The sequence below is a fragment of the Bombyx mori genome, chromosome 19, assembly GCF_030269925.1.
Source record: "Bombyx mori chromosome 19, ASM3026992v2".
In the NCBI taxonomy this organism is placed as follows: Eukaryota; Metazoa; Arthropoda; class Insecta; order Lepidoptera; family Bombycidae; genus Bombyx; species Bombyx mori.
In genome coordinates, this window is record NC_085125.1 from 3,596,315 (window position 1) to 3,616,698 (window position 20,384).

The 20,384-nt window shown below is 37.8% G+C and overlaps 1 protein-coding gene across 1 annotated transcript; it reads left to right on the top strand.

The window, feature by feature from the left end:
• Nucleotides 1-704: 704 nt before the first annotated feature.
• On the top strand, nt 705-3,755 carry LOC110386458 (uncharacterized). Its single transcript, XM_021352773.3, has 2 exons — nt 705-850; nt 2,323-3,755. The coding sequence occupies exons 1-2, from the start codon at nt 841-843 to the stop codon at nt 3,450-3,452; spliced, it is 1,140 nt and encodes a 379-aa protein (XP_021208448.1). The 5' UTR covers nt 705-840; the 3' UTR covers nt 3,453-3,755.
• Nucleotides 3,756-20,384: the final 16,629 nt, after the last annotated feature.

Here is a 20,384-nt window from a genome sequence, read left to right on the forward strand (position 1 = left end):
TCGTCCACCCATCTAAGCAATAAAAAAAAAAAAAAAACACGAACGCTAGCAAGAGCCGTGCTTCGCAGAATCGACCACAGGATCGGAAACGCGACCCACTGAGAAGATCCGGCGAGAAACTCAGTGGACTGTGTCTGAGAGTTAATTTACTCGTCGAGCCCTTCGTCGCAAGCGACGGGTTCGACGAGAACGGTGACCGGTGCTTGAAGTACCTAAAAGTACCGTTCGTGGATCGGGAGGATCCGAGATGACGTGTTTTGGGCGACTTCGACTGCTTTCCATTCTGTCCGCAGGATCGGGAATGTAGTTACCGGCGGCCACGATGAGAGGGTTCTCGTGTCGTGCCGCTTTATCGAAGTGGCGCATCGACGCCGACTGCAAATACTTACTGACGGACTCTAAGTCCAGGTCGTTCCTGACGAACCACGGGGCTCCGACGGCTATCCGCAAAAACGGGATTGAATAATCTGGAAGGATTTTAAGTGAGTGCGGGCCGCGTGAGTGAACACTACACTTGCATAGGTAATGACGTGGCGTATGCAAGTTTTGTAGAGTGTCACCTTATTTCTAAGGGACATTTTACTTTGCCTGCATATAATCGGGTAGAGACGTCCTAGAATGAAGGCGGCACGGTCGCGTACCGTCTTAATATGGGGATCTTTTTAAAGCAAAGAGAATATACTCGTATTTAAAGTCTATGTTTTTAAAAAAAATATTTGACGCGAAATATGTCAATAGGATTTGTAATAGTGTATTTCCATATCTTAAATAGCAACGTAAACAAACACAATTTTAAAAAAAAGCCGAAATTAAATCACCAGAAACATTTAAAACCATTGAATGGCAACAGGTGAGTTCATCATCGTAAAATAATTTGAGTTGCACTATTTATTATATTTATTATGTTTTTTGCTTCGCAATAAATAGTCAATAGTTGTTTGAAGTTCTTAATACGGTTGTAATTGAAAGATTTAACGTGCTAGGCCAATTCTTAGGGACATTTTAATGTGATATTATTGAGATTAGTTGATCCCTAGTACTAGGTGATATAATTACTAGTCCAGTGACAATATTTGTTGAATACACATATAACTAAGGGTATTTTGTTCGTGTCATATGTCCCAGCCACAACGACGGGTCCTACTTTGGGAATCCTATTGTGATACAGTTGAGTGCGCAACGTATAAGAAAATATAACCTAAATTGTTGAAAGGGTCCTTGACCCTTTTTTTCGGACAGGGGGCTGAACCTCCTCCGAGGTTTCCGCGCCTAATACGCGGGTTATGTCAAACTTGACGGTCTGCAGATGTTGGACCATATAGCGGGCCCAAGGATATTTTTAGGGCCCTACCGCACGAAACGACTCCTTTTGCACTGTTTCACCCGACGTCCGATATCCAGCCGGGATCAGGACCGGGTCAGAGTAGGGGGCTTTCTACAATCAGCACTACAACTATAACCGCAGCGCCTTCCCGAGGAGAGCGTCCGTGACCGTAATATATCTTTAAAACCCATATACATGCATCGAATCCTGCGAACCTGGACTCTGATAAGGCTTCTAAGCATATTAGCTATCTACGCGATAAAGGAACAATAGCTGTATAGTTTATTTAGATCCACTAAATTATGAATTTACGTTCGTAAGTACTGATAGTGCTTTGCTTCTATCTAGTTTTGCCACTAATAACTCTGTATATGCATTCAGTCTTGAAGTATAGTGAAGTGTATAGGTGGGTGGCCCATTAACATTGTAGATGTCTATGGGCTCCAGTAACCACTTAACACCAGGCGGGCTGTGAGCTCGTCCACCCATCTAAGCAATAAAAAAAATGTGTTGTTAAAAATTATCGATGCGCATACATCGTATATAACAACAATAGAATTCATAAGCTACAATCCTAGTCGAGAGCTGTGAATCGATTTTTAGTTATTGGCATTTTACAATCTTTTATTTATCAATTACGACATGATATGTAAAGCGAGTTAAATATTGCATATCCTGGATATATCCCAGGTCGACTAGTGGAAAATTCCTTAGACTGGATGTATTTAGAAATCCCAATTTTATTGCGTAACGTAAAATGAAGCAATTCATTAGATAAATTTCAATAAAGCACGCAATTTATTTATACCCATAAACTCCAACGGACTTTATGGGACGAAAAATAAAGAAATAATCTCATTAACGTGAATCTCGTGAATTAACTTTAATTTGAAAGCTTTGAATTATTAAACGGTCATAATTAGTTTAAATTTCTGCTGCCGTCTCGTAGCTAAGTGGCGGGGTTCCGTTATAATTAAAACTGACTTGCTTATCCTCAGACTGGTTCCGGAATCTCAAAGTAGTAGACGGAATAAGATTGGACAACTATTTTCTTTATAAGCACGATTTGTACAGAGCTGTGTACATACACAGAAAATATTTGAAATACTACAAAGATATTGGTAGAAAATCTAAGAAAAAGGAGAAGCTTGATAAGTCGGAACGACAAAACGCAAATCCAAAAAAGAACGAAACTGTAATTCACGATTCGATCTTGGAACAAACAGTCAGATTTGCCAAGAGTCTTGTCCCAGCAGCCATACCCCCAAGTAGAGATAAATCTCCAGTATACTACACCATAAAAGCATCTAAGGGACACAGAAAGAAAAGCAAACCTGAAAACAACGATTTACGCGAAAAAGATAAAATGACAAAGAAAAAAGAAGGAAAAAAGGTTAAAGAAAGAAAAACTAAAGATAGTTTTAACGCTAATGAGTTTTTAACTCCATCTGAAAGTAATACATTAGATGACCTACAATTAAATCAATCAATGACTTGCACAGACTCTGAAACATTTGATGCAAAATACAAAAAAGACAAAGAGAATACAACAGTTCATTCTAAAATTAAAAATATTAATTCCGTTTCTGTTCAGAAAATCAGAAACGTTGATGGCGATACAGAAATAAAAGCTCTCGTCATGAATGAGAGCGATATAAATACTTTAGCGGAAAGTATCCAAGAGCCAATTTTAAACGCTTTGAAAGGTTGTTTGGGCGATATTAAAGCCTTGGCTTGTAAAGATAATATGAAATCATTGCAAACACATTTGTTGTGTAATACGCAAAAACTTGACAACATACTCGTAACTCTAGCGTGTATAGAAAAAAAGCTAGACGCACACATCGAAAAGACGACGGTGAGAAATGTCGTGAAATCATCTAGGCTAGAAGAACTCAGCAAAGACGTTATAAAAGAAGAATTAAGTTCAGAAGAAGAATTACTTGAAGTGAATAGAGACAACAGTGATGTTGTTGAGTTTATTTATAATGATAATGTGATTAAAGGTAATTTAGGATGTGGAGAGGTACAAGACAAGAAAATGTCCGCATCGGTTGGTGTTAAAACTGATCGTCCTAACAGAATTCCGGCTAGATTTTGTTGGACTGACACTGTAACGAAAAATTAGGAAGCATTTTGATATTGAATTTGTAATTAATTATACTTTTGAAGTAGTTATGTTGTGTATTGTATTAGATTTGATTAGATTTGTTGGCTTATTAAATTTGCTATCAATTATATCTTAAGCTGGTTTATTTTTAATTAACCGAGATCGAAAAGAGAGGAAGGAGGTTGTTAACAATTCGACTGTATTTTTTCTAGATGATTCGATTTTGATGATTCTTTTTTTATTTGAAAGATGTTGCTACTCATGTTGTCCCATTTTATCAAGCACTTAGGTTGTGTTATATATTATATTATTATAACGCAAGTTTCTTTTATTGTACTTTAAGGCATGCATGGTACTCTGAGTGAAGATACTTGATAAGTAGTCATAAAGGGCACGCCCAGGCCGCTGTATATGCTTGAGTTGAGTACTTTTCTTGGATATTTTGTTTAAGGAGAGACTTTTTACGTTACTGACGAAATACCGCCACCAATATTATATAGTTTAATATCCTCAGAGCACGAGCCGTCGATAGATCGACTCTCTATTAATGCGTATAAAATGCGGACCGTCGGAATGCCAACTATTTCGCAGTTTGATTGTATGTAATAGTTAGGTATCAATTGCGCGGATGTATAGCGTTTTTATAATAAAAAGTTAATATCATTTATTAACCTGTTTAAATTTATTTGCTCTGAATTTAGCATTGATTTTGAACTTTTTATTTAAGTTCAAAAATTTATGAGGCTTTTTTTTCGAAAATCTTTTAGCAGTTTGGGCAAAATACGTCATAATAAGTTCAGAACTATAGTATATACTAAGGGTTAAGGTACCGGGATTAATGGTCTCTATAAACGAATTGTATATTTTATCAAAGTTTCAAGGTACATAGTACTGGTATACTAAGCCATTTTACGTTAATCTAAATAGAACAAACAAACAATAGTGAACCGTTTTTTTTCTAAAGCATTTAGTAGAATTATTCCCCTACTCTTTTATTAGAATTAATTCTTTGTTTCTGGATGTTTCTGGATGATTTACAAAAGACAACGCTTACACTGTGATGCTAATTTAAATTTTATTTGAAAGTATTAAAAAAAACAAATCTAGTTTTGGTGCTATTCAAAAATACCCGGTATCGATATTCTAGTAATCGTTTATTTCACCGAATACACAATCAAATCTAAATTTTATCAGCCAGAATATCCGGGAATTTATCAAACGGACATCGTATTTCAACTATTTGGGCCGTTTCGATATTCGCCAATATTTGGGATCGCGTGAACGTCGTCTATAAATCATAATCGATATTGTTCTCATTCGAGATATTCGAGTTATGCATCGATTTATATATCGATTTTTATAGTTTTCGGAGCGTATCCATTATAATATCAGAGTATGTTTCATTCTTTTCTTAATTGATTTCAATTGGGTGATGAGCTCAGCGTGCTTACTACGAAATTTTAACTTCCGTTCGTTTGCCGCTAGGGGCGCTGTCCAACTCCACAAAAATTTGAGTTAACTTTCACGCGATCGAGAAGTTAAAAAACTCGCGCTAAACACACAAGTTCCGTCGGTTGGTCTCTACGGTGAGCGCCTCGTCCCACTTCGAGATATGGTTTTAATTGTGTTATACGGTCTTATTATTTAAAATGGAAGGCATGGAATATATTATATCTGGACTATATATTTACTGGTGGTAGGTGGTGGTAGGATGAGTCCGCACGGGTAGGTACCACCACCTCGTCTATTTCTGCCGTAAAGCAGTAATGCGTTTCGATTTGAAGGGTGGGGCAGCCGTTGTAACTGTACTGAGACCTTAGAATTTATATCTCAAGGTGAGTGGCGGCATTTACGTTGTAGGTGTCTAACAATACTGAGACCTTAGAATTCATATCTCAAAGTGAGTGGCGGCATTTACGTTGTAGATGTCTATGGGCTCTAGTAACCTCTTAACACCTGTGGGCTGTGAGCTTGTCCACCCAACTATGCAATAAAGAAAAAAAAATCGGCAAAAATAAAGTTGTGATAGCATTTTTGGTAGCACGCGGTCATATGTATACAATTAAAGAGACATGAGAACGTAATACTGCCCTAATCACGTATATAAATCGCTGGAATTCGATATTACACAAACTATGTACGGTTCGTAATATTAATCTTTGTTCTAAATGAATTTGGTGCTTTAATCGCAGCTGCCTTTGGCATCGCGGGCCAAGACTTTTCCCATTAATGCCACTCCGAACGGCGAACTTCGAGTTATCGACCTCAAAGTTAATTGGCTTTTAAGTGCGGTTCAAGAAAGTGTTCGCATTTTTCGAATTATATTATAGATGGAAGTTTTTAAACGGATTTAATGTGTGTATTAGAATTTCAATCACTGTGAAATAATAATTTTAACATGTTAAGGCCCAACATAAAATGCATCCCAACGATTACTATTGAATTATCGGAATTATCAGTTGACTATAACCAGGAAAACTGTATTGTTTGTAACGTCGGAACTAATGTAATTAAATTAATAAGCGTGAGATTATATTCTGCCGTGAAGCAGTAATGCGTTTCGGTTTGAAGGGTGGTCGATTTGTCATTTCAGACAGCAATGGAACAACAAAATGGTAGAAGGTTTTTTGTAAAGGTTTTTTATTTTATTCCGCTGGTACCTCTTAATGATAACGAGAAAGAAATATTTGATATACCAATCAACCAGGCGCTGATAAATTATCTCTTTTTTTACCTGTCATCTAACTAGGCGAGTTTTATCACGACTGTCACAGGGCAGACATTACATCCGATGCTAACCGATTATAAGCTGTGCTGTTGTAAATCTTTACGATACGATCATTTAAACAAGATAATGCACTTTAGTTAGGTGTTCATAAAAATCAAATTTGATTAATCGGATTTTCGTTTCACTAAATTGGGAAAATCTCATCTTAGAACTGTCTATTATAATTTATTAAACAAAAAATAGAAATGATCGTAGGTTTAATACAGGGTGGCCCATAAGTCCTTTGATATGAAAAAAAATTATTAAAATAAAACTAATTACATTATGAATTAAATTTTTATTTACATAAAAAGCTTAAAAAACGGGAATTATTTTTTGAAAATAACATCTCCTAAATGTAATCCGTTGCGATCACGGCACTCTTGCAAACGACGTCTAAAATTGTCGATGACTGCGCGGCACGTCACTGCTGAAATGCTTGTCATTTCTCTGCGGATGTTTTCTTTTAAGGCCTCAATTGACCGCGGGTTTGTGTCGTATACTTTAGCCTTAAGGTAGCCCCACAAAAAAAAATCCATCGGGGTCAGATCTGGACTACGTGGAGGCCAGGAAATGTCTCCTCTCTTAGAGATAACTTTGCCAGGAAAAAGTTGACGGATAACGGGCATAGCAGTGTTAGAGATGTGAGAAGTGGCCCCATCTTGTTGAAACCACGTCCTGGCATTAAAGCCTGAAAAGTTTTGCAATTCTGGTATGAAAAACTCTTCGATCATAGCCACATATCGCTTACGAGTTGACTGTGTCGGATTTTCGCGAATAGACTGTGTCACTGTGTCTATGTTTTGTTCCGTACGTGACGTCCTTGGGCGACCCAACCGCGGTTTATCTAACGTCGAACCGGTCTCCTCGAACTTAGCAACCCAGTTCTTAATCGTTTGAAGAGTTGGAGTGTCGTCAAAGTTGTGTTCTCGAAATTTACGCCGCGCAACGGTTGCCGAATTGTCGTTTTTATAAAACTCGCGCACACAAAACGCACGGTCCGCTCCGGTAAAACGCTCCATCGCGACTAAATTCCCAGAAACCGAAGTTACTCCCCCCGCTTCCCCTGCACCGCTCACGCGCGCCCTGTTCGTTTTATTCAAATTTTACTTTTCAAAGGACTTATGGGCCACCCTGTATTATTTATGTATTATTTTATGAGTTTAATTTTTTGTGTCACTTACGCAACGGTTTTTAGCTTCAAAATCTTACAATAGTTGGCGATCTATTAACTTCAATTGTAGGCTAAACATAAATACGGTCGGAGAACCTATCGTAAGCTTAAATGAGATAAAATATAATTAATACTAGGACCTCACGTTGCGAGTTTGGCGGCGTTTTCTAGGTTGCAACGTCTCTGGGTTCTGTTGATAATTTAGCATATTGGCTGAAGAGTCATCTGCCTGTCCTAGCTCTTATAATGTTCACGATTGACTTCCACGGTGAAAGAATAACATCGTGTAATAAAAATCAAACCCGCAAATTTGCGTAATTACTGGTGGTAGGACCTCTTGTGAGTCCGCACGGGTAGGTATCACCGCCCTGCCTATTCCTACCGTGAAGCAGTAATGCGTTTCGGTTTGAAGGGTAGGGTAGCCGTTGTAACTATACTGAGACCTTAGAACTTATATCTCAAGGTGGGTGGCGCATTTACGTTGTAGATGTCTATGGGCTCCAGTAACCACTTAACACCAGGTGGGCTGTGAGCTCGTCCAACCATCAAAGCAAAAAAAATAAAATAAAAAAATGTATAATCTGGCAACACTCACCAACGTCTGAGCGGCGAGCTGATGCTGAAAAACATGCTCAAGTCAGTCAAGTCACAACTGGTTTAAATGTATAGCTGAAGAAAACGGAAATACTTTACGTCAATGCAGGGGCTATTAATATTGTATGTATTTAAAATTTAAATTTTAAATAAAAATCAATGGATGCACTTTTGTAGTTTTTGCATTCATCTGTACATATAAATAAAATTGGAGTGTCTGTTTGTATAATTGAAATAACCACCAAAATAACATTTTTTTACAATTTTTGTCTGTCTGTATGTCTGTTTGTTCCGGCTAATCTCTCGACCGATTTTGACGGGACTTTCACTGATAGATAGCTGATGATATAAGGAGTAACTTTGGCAACTTTTTTTAGACTAGCTTTGCCCCGCGGCGTCACCAGCGGTACGACAATAACCGCGGTTAACATCGCTGGACTCAGCTAGTAAACCTTATAATAGGAACTTGCGATAGTTTTTTTTGGCATTTCGCGATGGTCATGATAATATTAGCACACGATAGGAAACGAGTTCAAGAAATCCTGTACAAACAGCGAAGCGTGATTTTTTTCTAGTTATTAATGCCAATTGTTTTAGAGAAGTCGAGGTGATTAGATTAAGAGCTAAGGTTTATTTGGGAGAAATAGTCATATTAATGGAGATGGAGAGTTTCGTAATTAGACTAGCTGATTATCACATGGCTGACCCCAAATTAAATAGTCGCATGGATACGGTAGAAAAATTAATGTATTGTTGGGGACGCATCACACACGATCATCTGTCCCCAAATTACCATACCTTACTCTATGGAAACCAAAAGACTGATACACATACTTGTGCATGTTAAAGTATTACACACATAGATAATATCCAAATCCAAAACTACCAGAAATACAAAGACTAATCAAATCGGTTGGTCGCGCGAATATAAACACATATTTTCGTAAGGTTGTATATTTAAAAATCTGTCAACTGGCCCTGCGTGTCTGCTAGGGTGGCTGGAACGAGGCCAAGTTATTCAGCACTTATCATTATCTAGATAGATACTTGGCTCCGAAGCCCGGCCTGACATATTTGGCTCTTGGTATGACAGTTCTGATGTTGCCACATTCAAAATATTCGGGATCGAACGGGTTTTTATTTAAGAGTTGTGTCCGTGATTTAGGCAACAGATACAGCCGGCGTCTTATCATGGATAACAATTGGTACATCCTTCGCTGTAAACAATTATTTAGGTATATGAATATATATGTGTCGTGGAAAACGACTTATTATATATTTAAATGATAGCATTTTGTTTTGATAATCATAAAACTATTTTAGGCTAAACACTGTAATGCCACAGTGTAAAAAGACGGTACGAGGACAGAATTGGTCAAGTCAGAACGAAACTGTCGGCTTCCCTTGTCATTGTGAAAATTATTTGTTGAGAGTTGCAATAATTATTATTCAACTAGCTGACCCGACAGAATTCGTAGTGCCTCAATCGATAAATAAAAGACCTAAACTTTTGTATAAAATAAACTTAAAACAAACAAAAGGAATCCGTCTGACGGGCGACACATCAAAGGAAAAACAAAATTGTTATTTTTATTTAATTCCGAGCATTTTCATATTTATCTACCTTTTAAACCTTCTCTGGACTTTCACAAATAATTCAAGACCAAAATTAGTCAAATCGGTCCAGCCGTTCTCGCGTTTTAGCGAGACTAACGAACAGTAATTCATTTTTATATATACAGATAGGTAGATTAAGGCTTTATTAACCTTTATTGTAATAACTACAGTTCCACCGAATAAGAATGATGATGGATTTGCCGCTCAGACATTCCTGGTGCCGACATATACATATATACATTTTTAAAAATAGTTTGAAGTAGGATATGCCTTAGGTCTTTCGGAGTACCGTACGGATGGTATGTGGTATAGTTTTCTCTTGGATTAGATTATGAAATTGTGAGCCGACGCGTTGCGGTATCATTGATCCACCCGCTTCTCCCAGAAGCAATCATACGCTGCGTTCTGGATTGAAGAGTAGGATAATTATTAATCCACTAGCTTTTGCCCGCGACATCGTCCGCGTGGAATAGTTACTTTGGCATAACACTAAATTTTACCCGCGACTTCATTTACAGTACTCAGGATTGAAACTTCATAACTGAACCGATACATGGCGTTGAAGAAGCTAGATTTTGAGATTTTTTGACAAACAATTTTTTTAATTTTTCGTAAAAAATAATTTTCTTTTTCTTAATAAAAAGTATCCTATGTTACTTCTAATACCTCCCAAAATATGTGTTCAAAGTTTCATGATGATCGGTTGAATAGTTTTCGCGTGAAAGCGTAACAAACAAACTTACATTCACATTTATATATTAGTAGGGATTACAAATGAGACTTCATGTCCAAATCGGATAACAGTGCTCGTGGTGTTGAAATTTTTGTTTCTTTATCTCAAATGTTTTTTTTTTCATTTATAATCAAAATTACTATTACCGCTTAATCTCGCTTTTTCATGTCGATTATCGATTTCGAATATCGTCATCAAGACATATTATGTCAAGGTGACACTTTACAAAACTTGCATAAGGCCCGTCATGACTTACGCGAGTGTGGTGTTCGCTCACGCGGCCCGCACACACATAGACACCCTCCAATCCCTACAATCCCGCTTTTGCAGGTTAGCTGTCGGGGCTCCGTGGTTCGTGAGGAACGTTGACCTACACGACGACCTGGGCCTCGAATCAATTCGGAAATACATGAAGTCAGCGTCGGAACGATACTTCGATAAGGCTATGCGTCATGATAATCGCCTTATCGTTGCCGCCGCTGACTACTCCCCGAATCCTGATCATGCAGGAGCCAGTCACCGTCGACGCCCTAGACACGTCCTTACGGATCCATCAGATCCAATAACCTTTGCATTAGATGCCTTCAGCTCTAATACTAGGGGCAGGCTTAGGGACCCCGGTAACCGTACTCGTCGAACTCGACAAAGAGGTCGACGTGCAATGCATCAGCCCGCTGAGTTTCTCGCCGGATCTTCTCAGCGGGTCGCGATTCCGATCCGGTAGTAGATTCATTCGCGAAACAATTGCTCTTGAGTTGTTAGGTCTCCTTCGGAAGCGCTCGGGCAGTTGTTAGCAAATCCCACCCCTCTTGGCTGAGCCTTTGCTCGCCCACATGTCCTGGTGAAACTGGAAAGGCCTTCGGGCCACCAGTAAACTTTCAATCATAAAAAAAAAAAAAAAAAAAAATATATATATATATATATTTATCCCCCAAACAATTAGACGTCCTCTGAAGAAAAAAATGCATTTAAACTAGCGTCCACCTGCTTTTGGCGTCCGCATACTGGACGCCACTTTGATAGCCAGTGGGGTTTACGTCCCATTGGTCCTCGCTAGCCGTAGGACAAATATCGATAGAAGCCAAATTATCTCATAAATGGCTGCAATAATATATTAAACAGTTCGCGACGAAATCGTAACGCAGGTGTGGCACTGCTGTCGCGCGTATATTGACAGCCGCATATCTCGGGGAGTTCCTGACTAGGGATCCGCGTATTTGGCGTCCACAACTGCGACGTTGCCAGCTCGTTTGCAACATTGGATCACAATTAACACACGATATTTAATCAAAACAATATATTCGCCGTAGGTGGTATTCGCGTTGCGTATCATTAGGAGCCCGAATTTATTTAAACTTTTAAAAAGTCAGAACAAAGAAAAACGCTCAAAGGAGTCTCAAGGCCGATTTTGATGAAAAATGAAACTGCATAATTGGATTTGAAAAATATCTATATTTCTAGCCAGGAATCGAAATCGGTGATTCTGAAAAAAAGACACGTTCTGTATTTTTCTTCCTTGTTACCGACACTATCGAATGGTGTAATAATACAAGTGTATCTTTTATTTCAAAATAACGAAGTTCGATTCCTGGCTAGGAATATTGATATTTCGAAAATCCAATGATGTTATAGTAGTTTTCTTCAAAATCGGGCTCGAGACTCGTTTTGCGCTCATAATTTTGGATTTGGCCACCCACTTCCACTTGAAAAATACACCTGTATAAAGTTATTTTATTTTAAACATATAGGCACTACTCGGCTCCCCAGTCGTGCACTACTCGGCTCCCGAGTCGTGCCTATGTGCAGCTAGCTCAGCACCCGCTTACCGAGTGTAAATTAAAACACGATGATAAAGCTGCTAAATATGATACCCAAGAGAAGTCGATTAAAAATATTTCTTCCAACTGCCAATAATTCCCATTTGTCCCGGGAAAATCTGTGGGGACAAATGGGAATAATCCAATATGGTGCAACACGATTGGCAACAGTATTTCCACCATACAGTAGCTTGTAGCCAAACAGTGCTGCCTCACATACTGCCGTATTTTTATAATTAAAGTAAAGTATAATTAAAGTAGTAAAAAAAAAAAGTTATAAGTAAAGTAGTAAGTATAATTAAAGTAGTAGAAATACGTACTTAACAATTGTTCACGATTGACTTCCACGGTGAAGGAATAACATCGTGTAATAAAGATCAAACCCGCAAAATTATAATTTGCGTAATTACTGGTGGTAGGACCTCTTGTGAGTCCACACGGGTAGGTACCACCGCCCCGCCTATTTCTGCCGTGAAGCAGTAATGCGTTTCGGTTTGAAGGGTGGGGCAGCCGTTGTAACTATACTGAGACCTTAAAACTTATATCTCAAGGTGGGTGGCGCATTTACGTTGTAGATGTCTTTGGGTTCCAGTAACCACTCTACACCAGGTGGGTTGTGAGCTCGTCCACACATCTCGGCAATAAAAAAAAAAGCCAGGTTATTGGGCGTCCGTATATAGCTATTAGGCGTCCGTATATAGCTATTAGGCGTCCGTATATAGCTATTAGGCGTCCGTATATAGCTATTAGGCGTCCGTATATTGCTATTAGGCGTCCGTATATAGCTATTAGGCGTCCGTATATAGCTATTAGGCGTCCGTATATAGCTATTAGGCGTCCGTATATAGCTATTAGGCGTCCGTATATAGCTATTAGGCGTCCGTATATAGCTATTAGGCGTCCGTATATACTTAGTCTGGCCGTAAATACTGTTACAATTAAAAATAACAAAAATATTACATTTGAATTTGGAATCTGTCATTTTTATATGATTTCTCATTGAGTTTTCTCATTTTGGCGCCAATTGTACAATATTTTGCGATATTAAAATGGAGTGGGGTGATAAAGAGAACCGAATCGCTGTGATTGCATTACACAAAGTAGGTATGGAGCCAAATGCAATTTTTAAAACTCTCTATACGCTTGGTATTAGTAAAATGTTTGTGTACCGGGCTATTAGTAGATGCAATGAGACCTCCTCTGCTTGTGACAGAAAAAGATTTGACCGTCCACATAGTATTCGTACGAAAAAGGTGGTCAAAGCAGTAAGGGAAAGAATTCGAAAAAATCCTGTCCGAAAGCAAAATATTTTATCTCGGGAGATGAAGACAGCACCTAGAACCATGTCGCGTATTTTAAAAGATGACTTAGGACTTGCAGCCTATAAAAGACGTACTAGTAATTTCTTAACTGATAATTTAAAAGAGAATAGGGTAGTAAAATCGAAACAACTACTGAAGCTGTACGCAAAAAGAGGTCATAGAAAATTTTTGTTTACGGATGAGAAAACTTTTTACAATTGACCAACATTTTAACAAACAAAATGACCGTATTTATGCTCAAAGCTCTAAGGAAGCTTCCCAATTAGTCGACAGAGTGCAACGTAGGCACTATCCGACTTCAGTGATGGTTTGGTGGGGTATTAGCTATGAAGGAGTGACTGAGCCATACTTTTGTGAAAAAGGTATCAAAACATTGGCACAAGTTTATCAAGATACCATTCTTGAGAAGGTAGTGAAGCCCATTAATAACACTATGTTCAATAATCAAGAATGGTCCTTCCAGCAAGACTCGGAGCCAGGTCATAAAGCTCAGTCTACGCAGTCTTGGTTGGAAATGAACGTTTCGGACTTCATCAGAGCTGAAGACTGGCCGTCGTCTAGACCCGATCTTAATCCGCTGGATTATGATTTATGGTCAGTTTTAGAGAGTACGGCTTGCTCTAAACGCCATGATAATTTGGAGTCCCTAAAACAATCCGTAGGATTGGCAGTGCAAAATGTTCCCATGGAAAGAGTGCGTGCTTCTATTGATAACTGGCCTCAACGTTTAAAGGACTGTATTGCAGCCAATGGAGACTACTTCGAATAAGCTTTTTATACTTTAAATTGTTTTATATTTATGTGTTAAACTAACACACTGTAAGAGTAATAAATGTTATTTACAATAGATTTTTTAAAATTTTTGATTGTAACAGTATTTATGGCCAGACTAAGTAGATATTGGAGTCCGTGTATAATGTTGGACGTCTATATTATTTATTATATAATATTGGTTCAGGCCATAGTAGGATACAATGCCGATTTTATCATACCTATATTTATATTAAACCCACAAATGAAGTTATTACATACCTACTTGTTTTAAATTTATGAAAAAATAGACTAGACAAACATGTACATAATTATTATATGCTTGTTATTCTAGCTACTACATGCGATTTTTCATGTAAAAATCTCAGAGACAGGAGCTTAATTTTCTTTATCTTATTATAAACTATTTGTGTACTTAGCTTCATCAAAATCCAATGTTACTAATACGTGTAGATAGATAAATTATATAAAATTATCGGGCATCCGTATATGTATAGATTTGACGAAATTGGTATAAATGTACAGACAAGCGATTGTCAAAGAAAGAGAAAGTAAACATAAAGCTGGCAACGCCGCACTTACAAATGTCGTTCATCCTATGAGGATGCTAAATAGTCGATGCCATAGGTAAATCACAATCAATATATCCAGGACGCCTATAATTTATGACCATGGTTCGGGGTTCAAAAATGTTGCGGCACGAACGCAAGAAGAATATCGCGAAAAATAAAATTATCGGAAAATATATATATATATATATATATATTTACATCCTATAAACTTTTTGGCGTCATGCACGTCGTGCATCATTACGACGTCCTCCAGTTCCCATTGCTTTTTTTAACATGTCTTAATGAATATTGCTTAGTTTTTCGATTTCCAGCTCCGTGAGATACGTCATTTTCCGATAATTTTATTTTTCACGATATTCTTCTTGCGTTCGTGCCGCAACATTTTTGAACCCCGAACCATGGTCATAAATTATAGGCGTCCTGGATATATTGATCGTGATTTACCTATGGCATCGACTATTTAGCGTCCTCATAGGATGAACGACATTTGTAAGTGCGGCGTTGCCAGTTTTATGTTTACTTTCTCTTTCTTTAACAATCGCTTGTCTGTACATTTATACCAATTTCGTCAAATCTATACATATACGGATGCCCGATATTTTTATATAATTTATTATTATCTATCTACACGTATTAGTAACAATGGATTTTGATAAAGTTAAGTACACAAATAGTTTATAATAAGATAAAGAAAATTAAGCTCCTGTCTCTGAGATTTTCACATGAAAAATCGCATGTAGTAGCTAGAATAACAAGCATACAATATGTACATGTTTGTCTAGTCTACTTTTTTCATAAATTTAAGACAAGTAGGTACGTAATAACTTCATTTGTGGGTTTACTATAAATATAGGTATGATAAAATCGGAATTGTATCCTATCATGGCCTGGCCCAATATTAGGTATACCTACTTAGTCTGGCCATAAATACGGTTACAAAGGAAAACAAAAAAAAATCTATGGCAAATAACATTTATTACTTTTACAGTGTGTTAGTTTAATACATAAATATAAAACAATTTAAAATATAAATAGCTTATTCGAAGTGGTCTCCATTGGCTGCAAATGCTGCAATACAGTCCTTTAAACGTTGAGGCCAGTTATCAATAGAAGCACGCACTCTTTCCATGGGAAAAAATTTCACTGTCAATCGTACGGATTGTTTTAGGGATTCCAAATTATCATAGCGTTTAGAGCAAGACATACCATAAAACTGACTGTAAATCATAATCCAGCGGATTAAGATCGGGACTAGACGACGGCCAGTCTTCAGCTCTGATGAAGTCTGAAACGTTCGTTTCCAACCAAGACTGCGTAGACCGAGCTTTATGACCTGGGGCCGAGTCTTGCTGGAAGGACCATTCTTGATTATTGAATATGGTGTTGATAAGGGGCTTCACTACCTTTTGAAGAATGGTATCTTGATACACTTGTGCCGATGTTTTGATACCTTTTTCACAAAAGTATGGCCCAGTCACTCCTTCATAGCTAATACCCCACCAAACCATCACTGAAGTCGGATAATGCCCACGTTGCACTCTGTCGACTAATTGGGCAGCTTCCTTAGAGCTTTGAGCATAAATACGGTCATTTTGTTTGTTAAAATGTTGCTCAATTGTAAAAAATGTCTCATCCATAAACAAAATTTTTCTATGACCTCCCGTTGCGTACCGCTTCAGTAGTTGTTTCGATTTTACCACCCTATTCTCTTTTGAATTATCAGTTAAGAAATAACCAGTACGTCTCTTAAAGGCTGCAAATCCTAAGTCATCTTTTAAAATACGCGACATGGTTCTAGGTGCTGTCTTCATCTCCCGAGATAAAATATTTTGCTTTCGGACAGGATTTCTTCGAAGTCTTTCCCTTACTGCTTTGACCACCTTTTTCGTACGAACACTACGTGGACGGCCAGATCTTTTTCTGTCACAAACAGAGGAGGTCTCATTGCACCCATTAATAGCCCGGTACACAAACATTTTACTAATTTTACAAAATTGCATTTGGCTCCATACCTACTTTGTGTAATGCAATCACAGCAATTCGGTTCCCTTTATCACCCCACTCCATTTTAATATCGCAAAATATTGTACAATGTATTGGCGCCAAAATGAGAAAACTTAATGATAAATCATATAAAAATGACAGATTCCAAATTCAAATGTAATATTTTGTTTATTTTTAAATGTAACAGTATTTATGGCCAGACTAAGTATATGGACGTCCAATATTATACACGGACGCCTAATAGCTAAATACGGACGCCTAATAGCTATATACGGACGTCCAATAACCTGGCTACTTTAATTATAAAAATACGGCAGTATGTGAGGCAGTACTGTTTGGCTACAAGCTACTGTATGGTGGAAATACTGTTGACAATCGTGTTGCACCATATTGGATTATTCCCATTTGTCATTTGTGTTATTCACAGATTTCCCCGGGACAAATGGGAATTATTGGCAGTTGGAAGAAATATTTTTAATCGACTTCTCTTGACTATCCCACTAGATTTGAATTGGACATCCGTATATACCAATTGAGCGTCCGTATATAGCTATTGGTCGTCCGTATAAAGCTATTGGGTGTCCGATTTCTCATTTATTTAAAGAATTTACTGAACATATTTAGCGGCAAAATCGGCTCCTTTGAGTGTTTTTCGTTGTTCTGATTTTTTAAAAGTTTAAATAAGCTCGGGCTCCTAATGATACGCAACGCGTACACCACCTACGGCGAATATATTGTTTTGATTAAATATCGTGTGATAATTGTGATCCAATGTTGCAAACGAGCTGGCAACGTCGCAGTTGTGGACGCCAAATACGCGGATCCATAGTCAGGAACTCCCCGAGATATGCGGCTGTCAATATACGCGCGACAGCAGTGCCACACCTGCGTTACGATTTCGTCGCGAACTGTTTAATATATTATTGCAGCCATTTAAGAGATATTTTGGCTTCTATCGATATTTGTCCTACGGCTGGCCAGGACCAATGGGACGTAAACCCCACTGGCTATCAAAGTGGCGTCCAGTATGCGGACGCCAAAAGCAGGTGGACGCCAGTTTAAATGCATTTTTTTCTTCAGAGGACGTCTAATTGTTTGGGGGATAAATATATATATATATATATTATGTGTATAGTGGCCACGAAAACTGTAAAGTAAAAGTGGTTGATAATTAAACCACCGTTTTTTTTAAACTTAATTCTGCATGAGTTCTATCTTATTACTGTCAAGTCCAGTTTTAAATGTAGAACTTTTAGAGTGGCCTGCAGTAGCGTTGAAGATCACGTGAGCCACAAGCCATCTGTTCATCTGCGCTAATTAACAAAAGTTGAACGTCGATAATTAATTTGATTAGCAAAAAAATTTTTTTAATGCACTGGATTGTTTTGTTTAAATATCGGTTACTAAGGCTGTTTTCGATTAAAGCTTTAACTTCAGTGACCCCGAGCTTTCGTTACAGCTTCACGAATAGCGTGACCGTGTTCCGTGCTCGCATCGATAAAGGTAAAGCTCGTTTCCTGATGCTTTCAGAAAACTTCGTTGCTTGAAGGGTATTGCTCGGCTGGATTTTCTTTTTATTTTGGTACTTATTGAGCTTTGTGGTAGAAATTGGTATAATGGTGGTCGATACCTAAGAGTGTCGGTAAATAATATGGTAATATGGTAAAATATATCACAGTGCTCTGGTATAAAGCACTGCTGGTCATTCCCAATGAGACGGATGGTAGAGCTCAGGGACCATCTGTTTTTAAGTGATCACTTGAGTCCATATAGATGAACAACGTAAATGCTACCAGCCAACTTGAGACAAGTCTCAGTTTTACACTAGAATTGCTGCCAAGGCCTTCAAACCCAAACGCATTATTGCTTCACGGTAGAAATAGGCAGGGTACCTACCGGTGAGGTTAATAAGACGCTGTACCACCAGTAATCATTAGGTCACCTTTTACGATCGAACAAAAAGAGTCGATGTTATTCTAGGCTAGCATTGCACAGCGAAAAAAGTTCGATTTTAATTCCATTAGCAAAAAGTTCGAATAAAAAAAAGTCTGTTTAAATAAAAATCTTTAGTTACATGGTACGTATTTTATTTGTAATTAAAAAAGTTTGCGAAAGCCAGTGGCTTGCAGTTTGTTGCCACACTGCGCGTCGGCTACTAAGTAAATTTTAGAATTTTGTTTTCTCTTATAAAGTCTAGCATATTTTTTTTTATTTTTAGGTAAAATTACTGTTTAGTTACAGTGAAACGTGAGAGTTTTAATTGTCATTGTATATAAAAAAAAATCAGAAGTTTACGTAAAAAATTTGCTACACGGTAAGTTTTTCAGACATTTTATTATAACTATTTATAATTAGGGTCTGAGCGTATGTACCCAAAGTATTTATTCATAAATTTTCGTGTATACCTAATTAGGGTATGCGAACTATTATTTTCGCTAAGTAAAGGCTACGCGGTTACGTAGTCCGTGTTCTACGTAGCGCTGCTACGGTGCTACGGTGCTACGGTGAACTTGGTTGCGCTAATAAAAGCGATGCATTGTCGGCGAACGTTCGTTCGAGCTGTATGTTCATTGTTTCTGAAGCTTTTGTTTGCCGGGAAATGTTTGAAGGGAAAATGTAGGCTTCCGTTTGGTCGTATTTTTCGTTTTGTTTTTGTTTAAATCATTGTTACACTGGTGGACTGTGATTGTTGGAAATGTTCATTAAGAGTTGTCAAAATGACGTATTGAACTTTAAGTTTTATTTAAAAGGGGGCCGAGTATGCGGTCCGCGTGATGGTGATTGGACATTGTTGTTCGGAAACATTAGCAAGGTATAAAGCCAAGTTGCTTTCCACCAGAGAAGATCAGGGTCCTGGAACAGGTCCAAGTTTTGTACAAGAAGGATATGTCATTGTGCTTAGGATATTGGTTACTGGGAATTTCATTTTAGACCAGGATGGTATATTGGTAAAATAATTACGGGAAATGCGCGACCTGTTTCGAATGATTTTTTTACTTACTTTTAAATTGGAGATGTACTATTAACAAAAACGTTTTTATATCAATTTTTTTACTTATTTTATGGACACTAACATCCAGGTACAGTAGAAGATAGGTGACGAATGTTAAATCTATCCAACCATTGTTAATCGAAGATTGATTTAAGAAAGAAATAAAAACTTTGGACGTTCAGAAATGGTTTTACGAGATAAGAACATGTCCACTTGAATATCGAATACAGTTCATCATCATCATCATCATCATCAACAGCCCACAGTCGTCCACTGCTGGACACAGGTCTCTCCCAATCCACACCACTGAGCCCGGTCTGCGGCTCTCCTCTACAGTTAGAGCGAAACAAAAAAATCGAGGGAAAATCGGATCCATATCCTTTGGTACAATGAGCTATCAACAATTCGGTCATAGGTCCGTCGATCACACACACACCATTATTATTCCTTCGATAGGGAATGTATTGGGAATGTCTTAATAGAATCACTTTTGCATTAAAATATCTTAAGATTTCAAAACAGTAACGCGTCTAAAAGATATACACAATTCTAATCCGATTTTGAAAATTCGATCACGTCATCAAAGA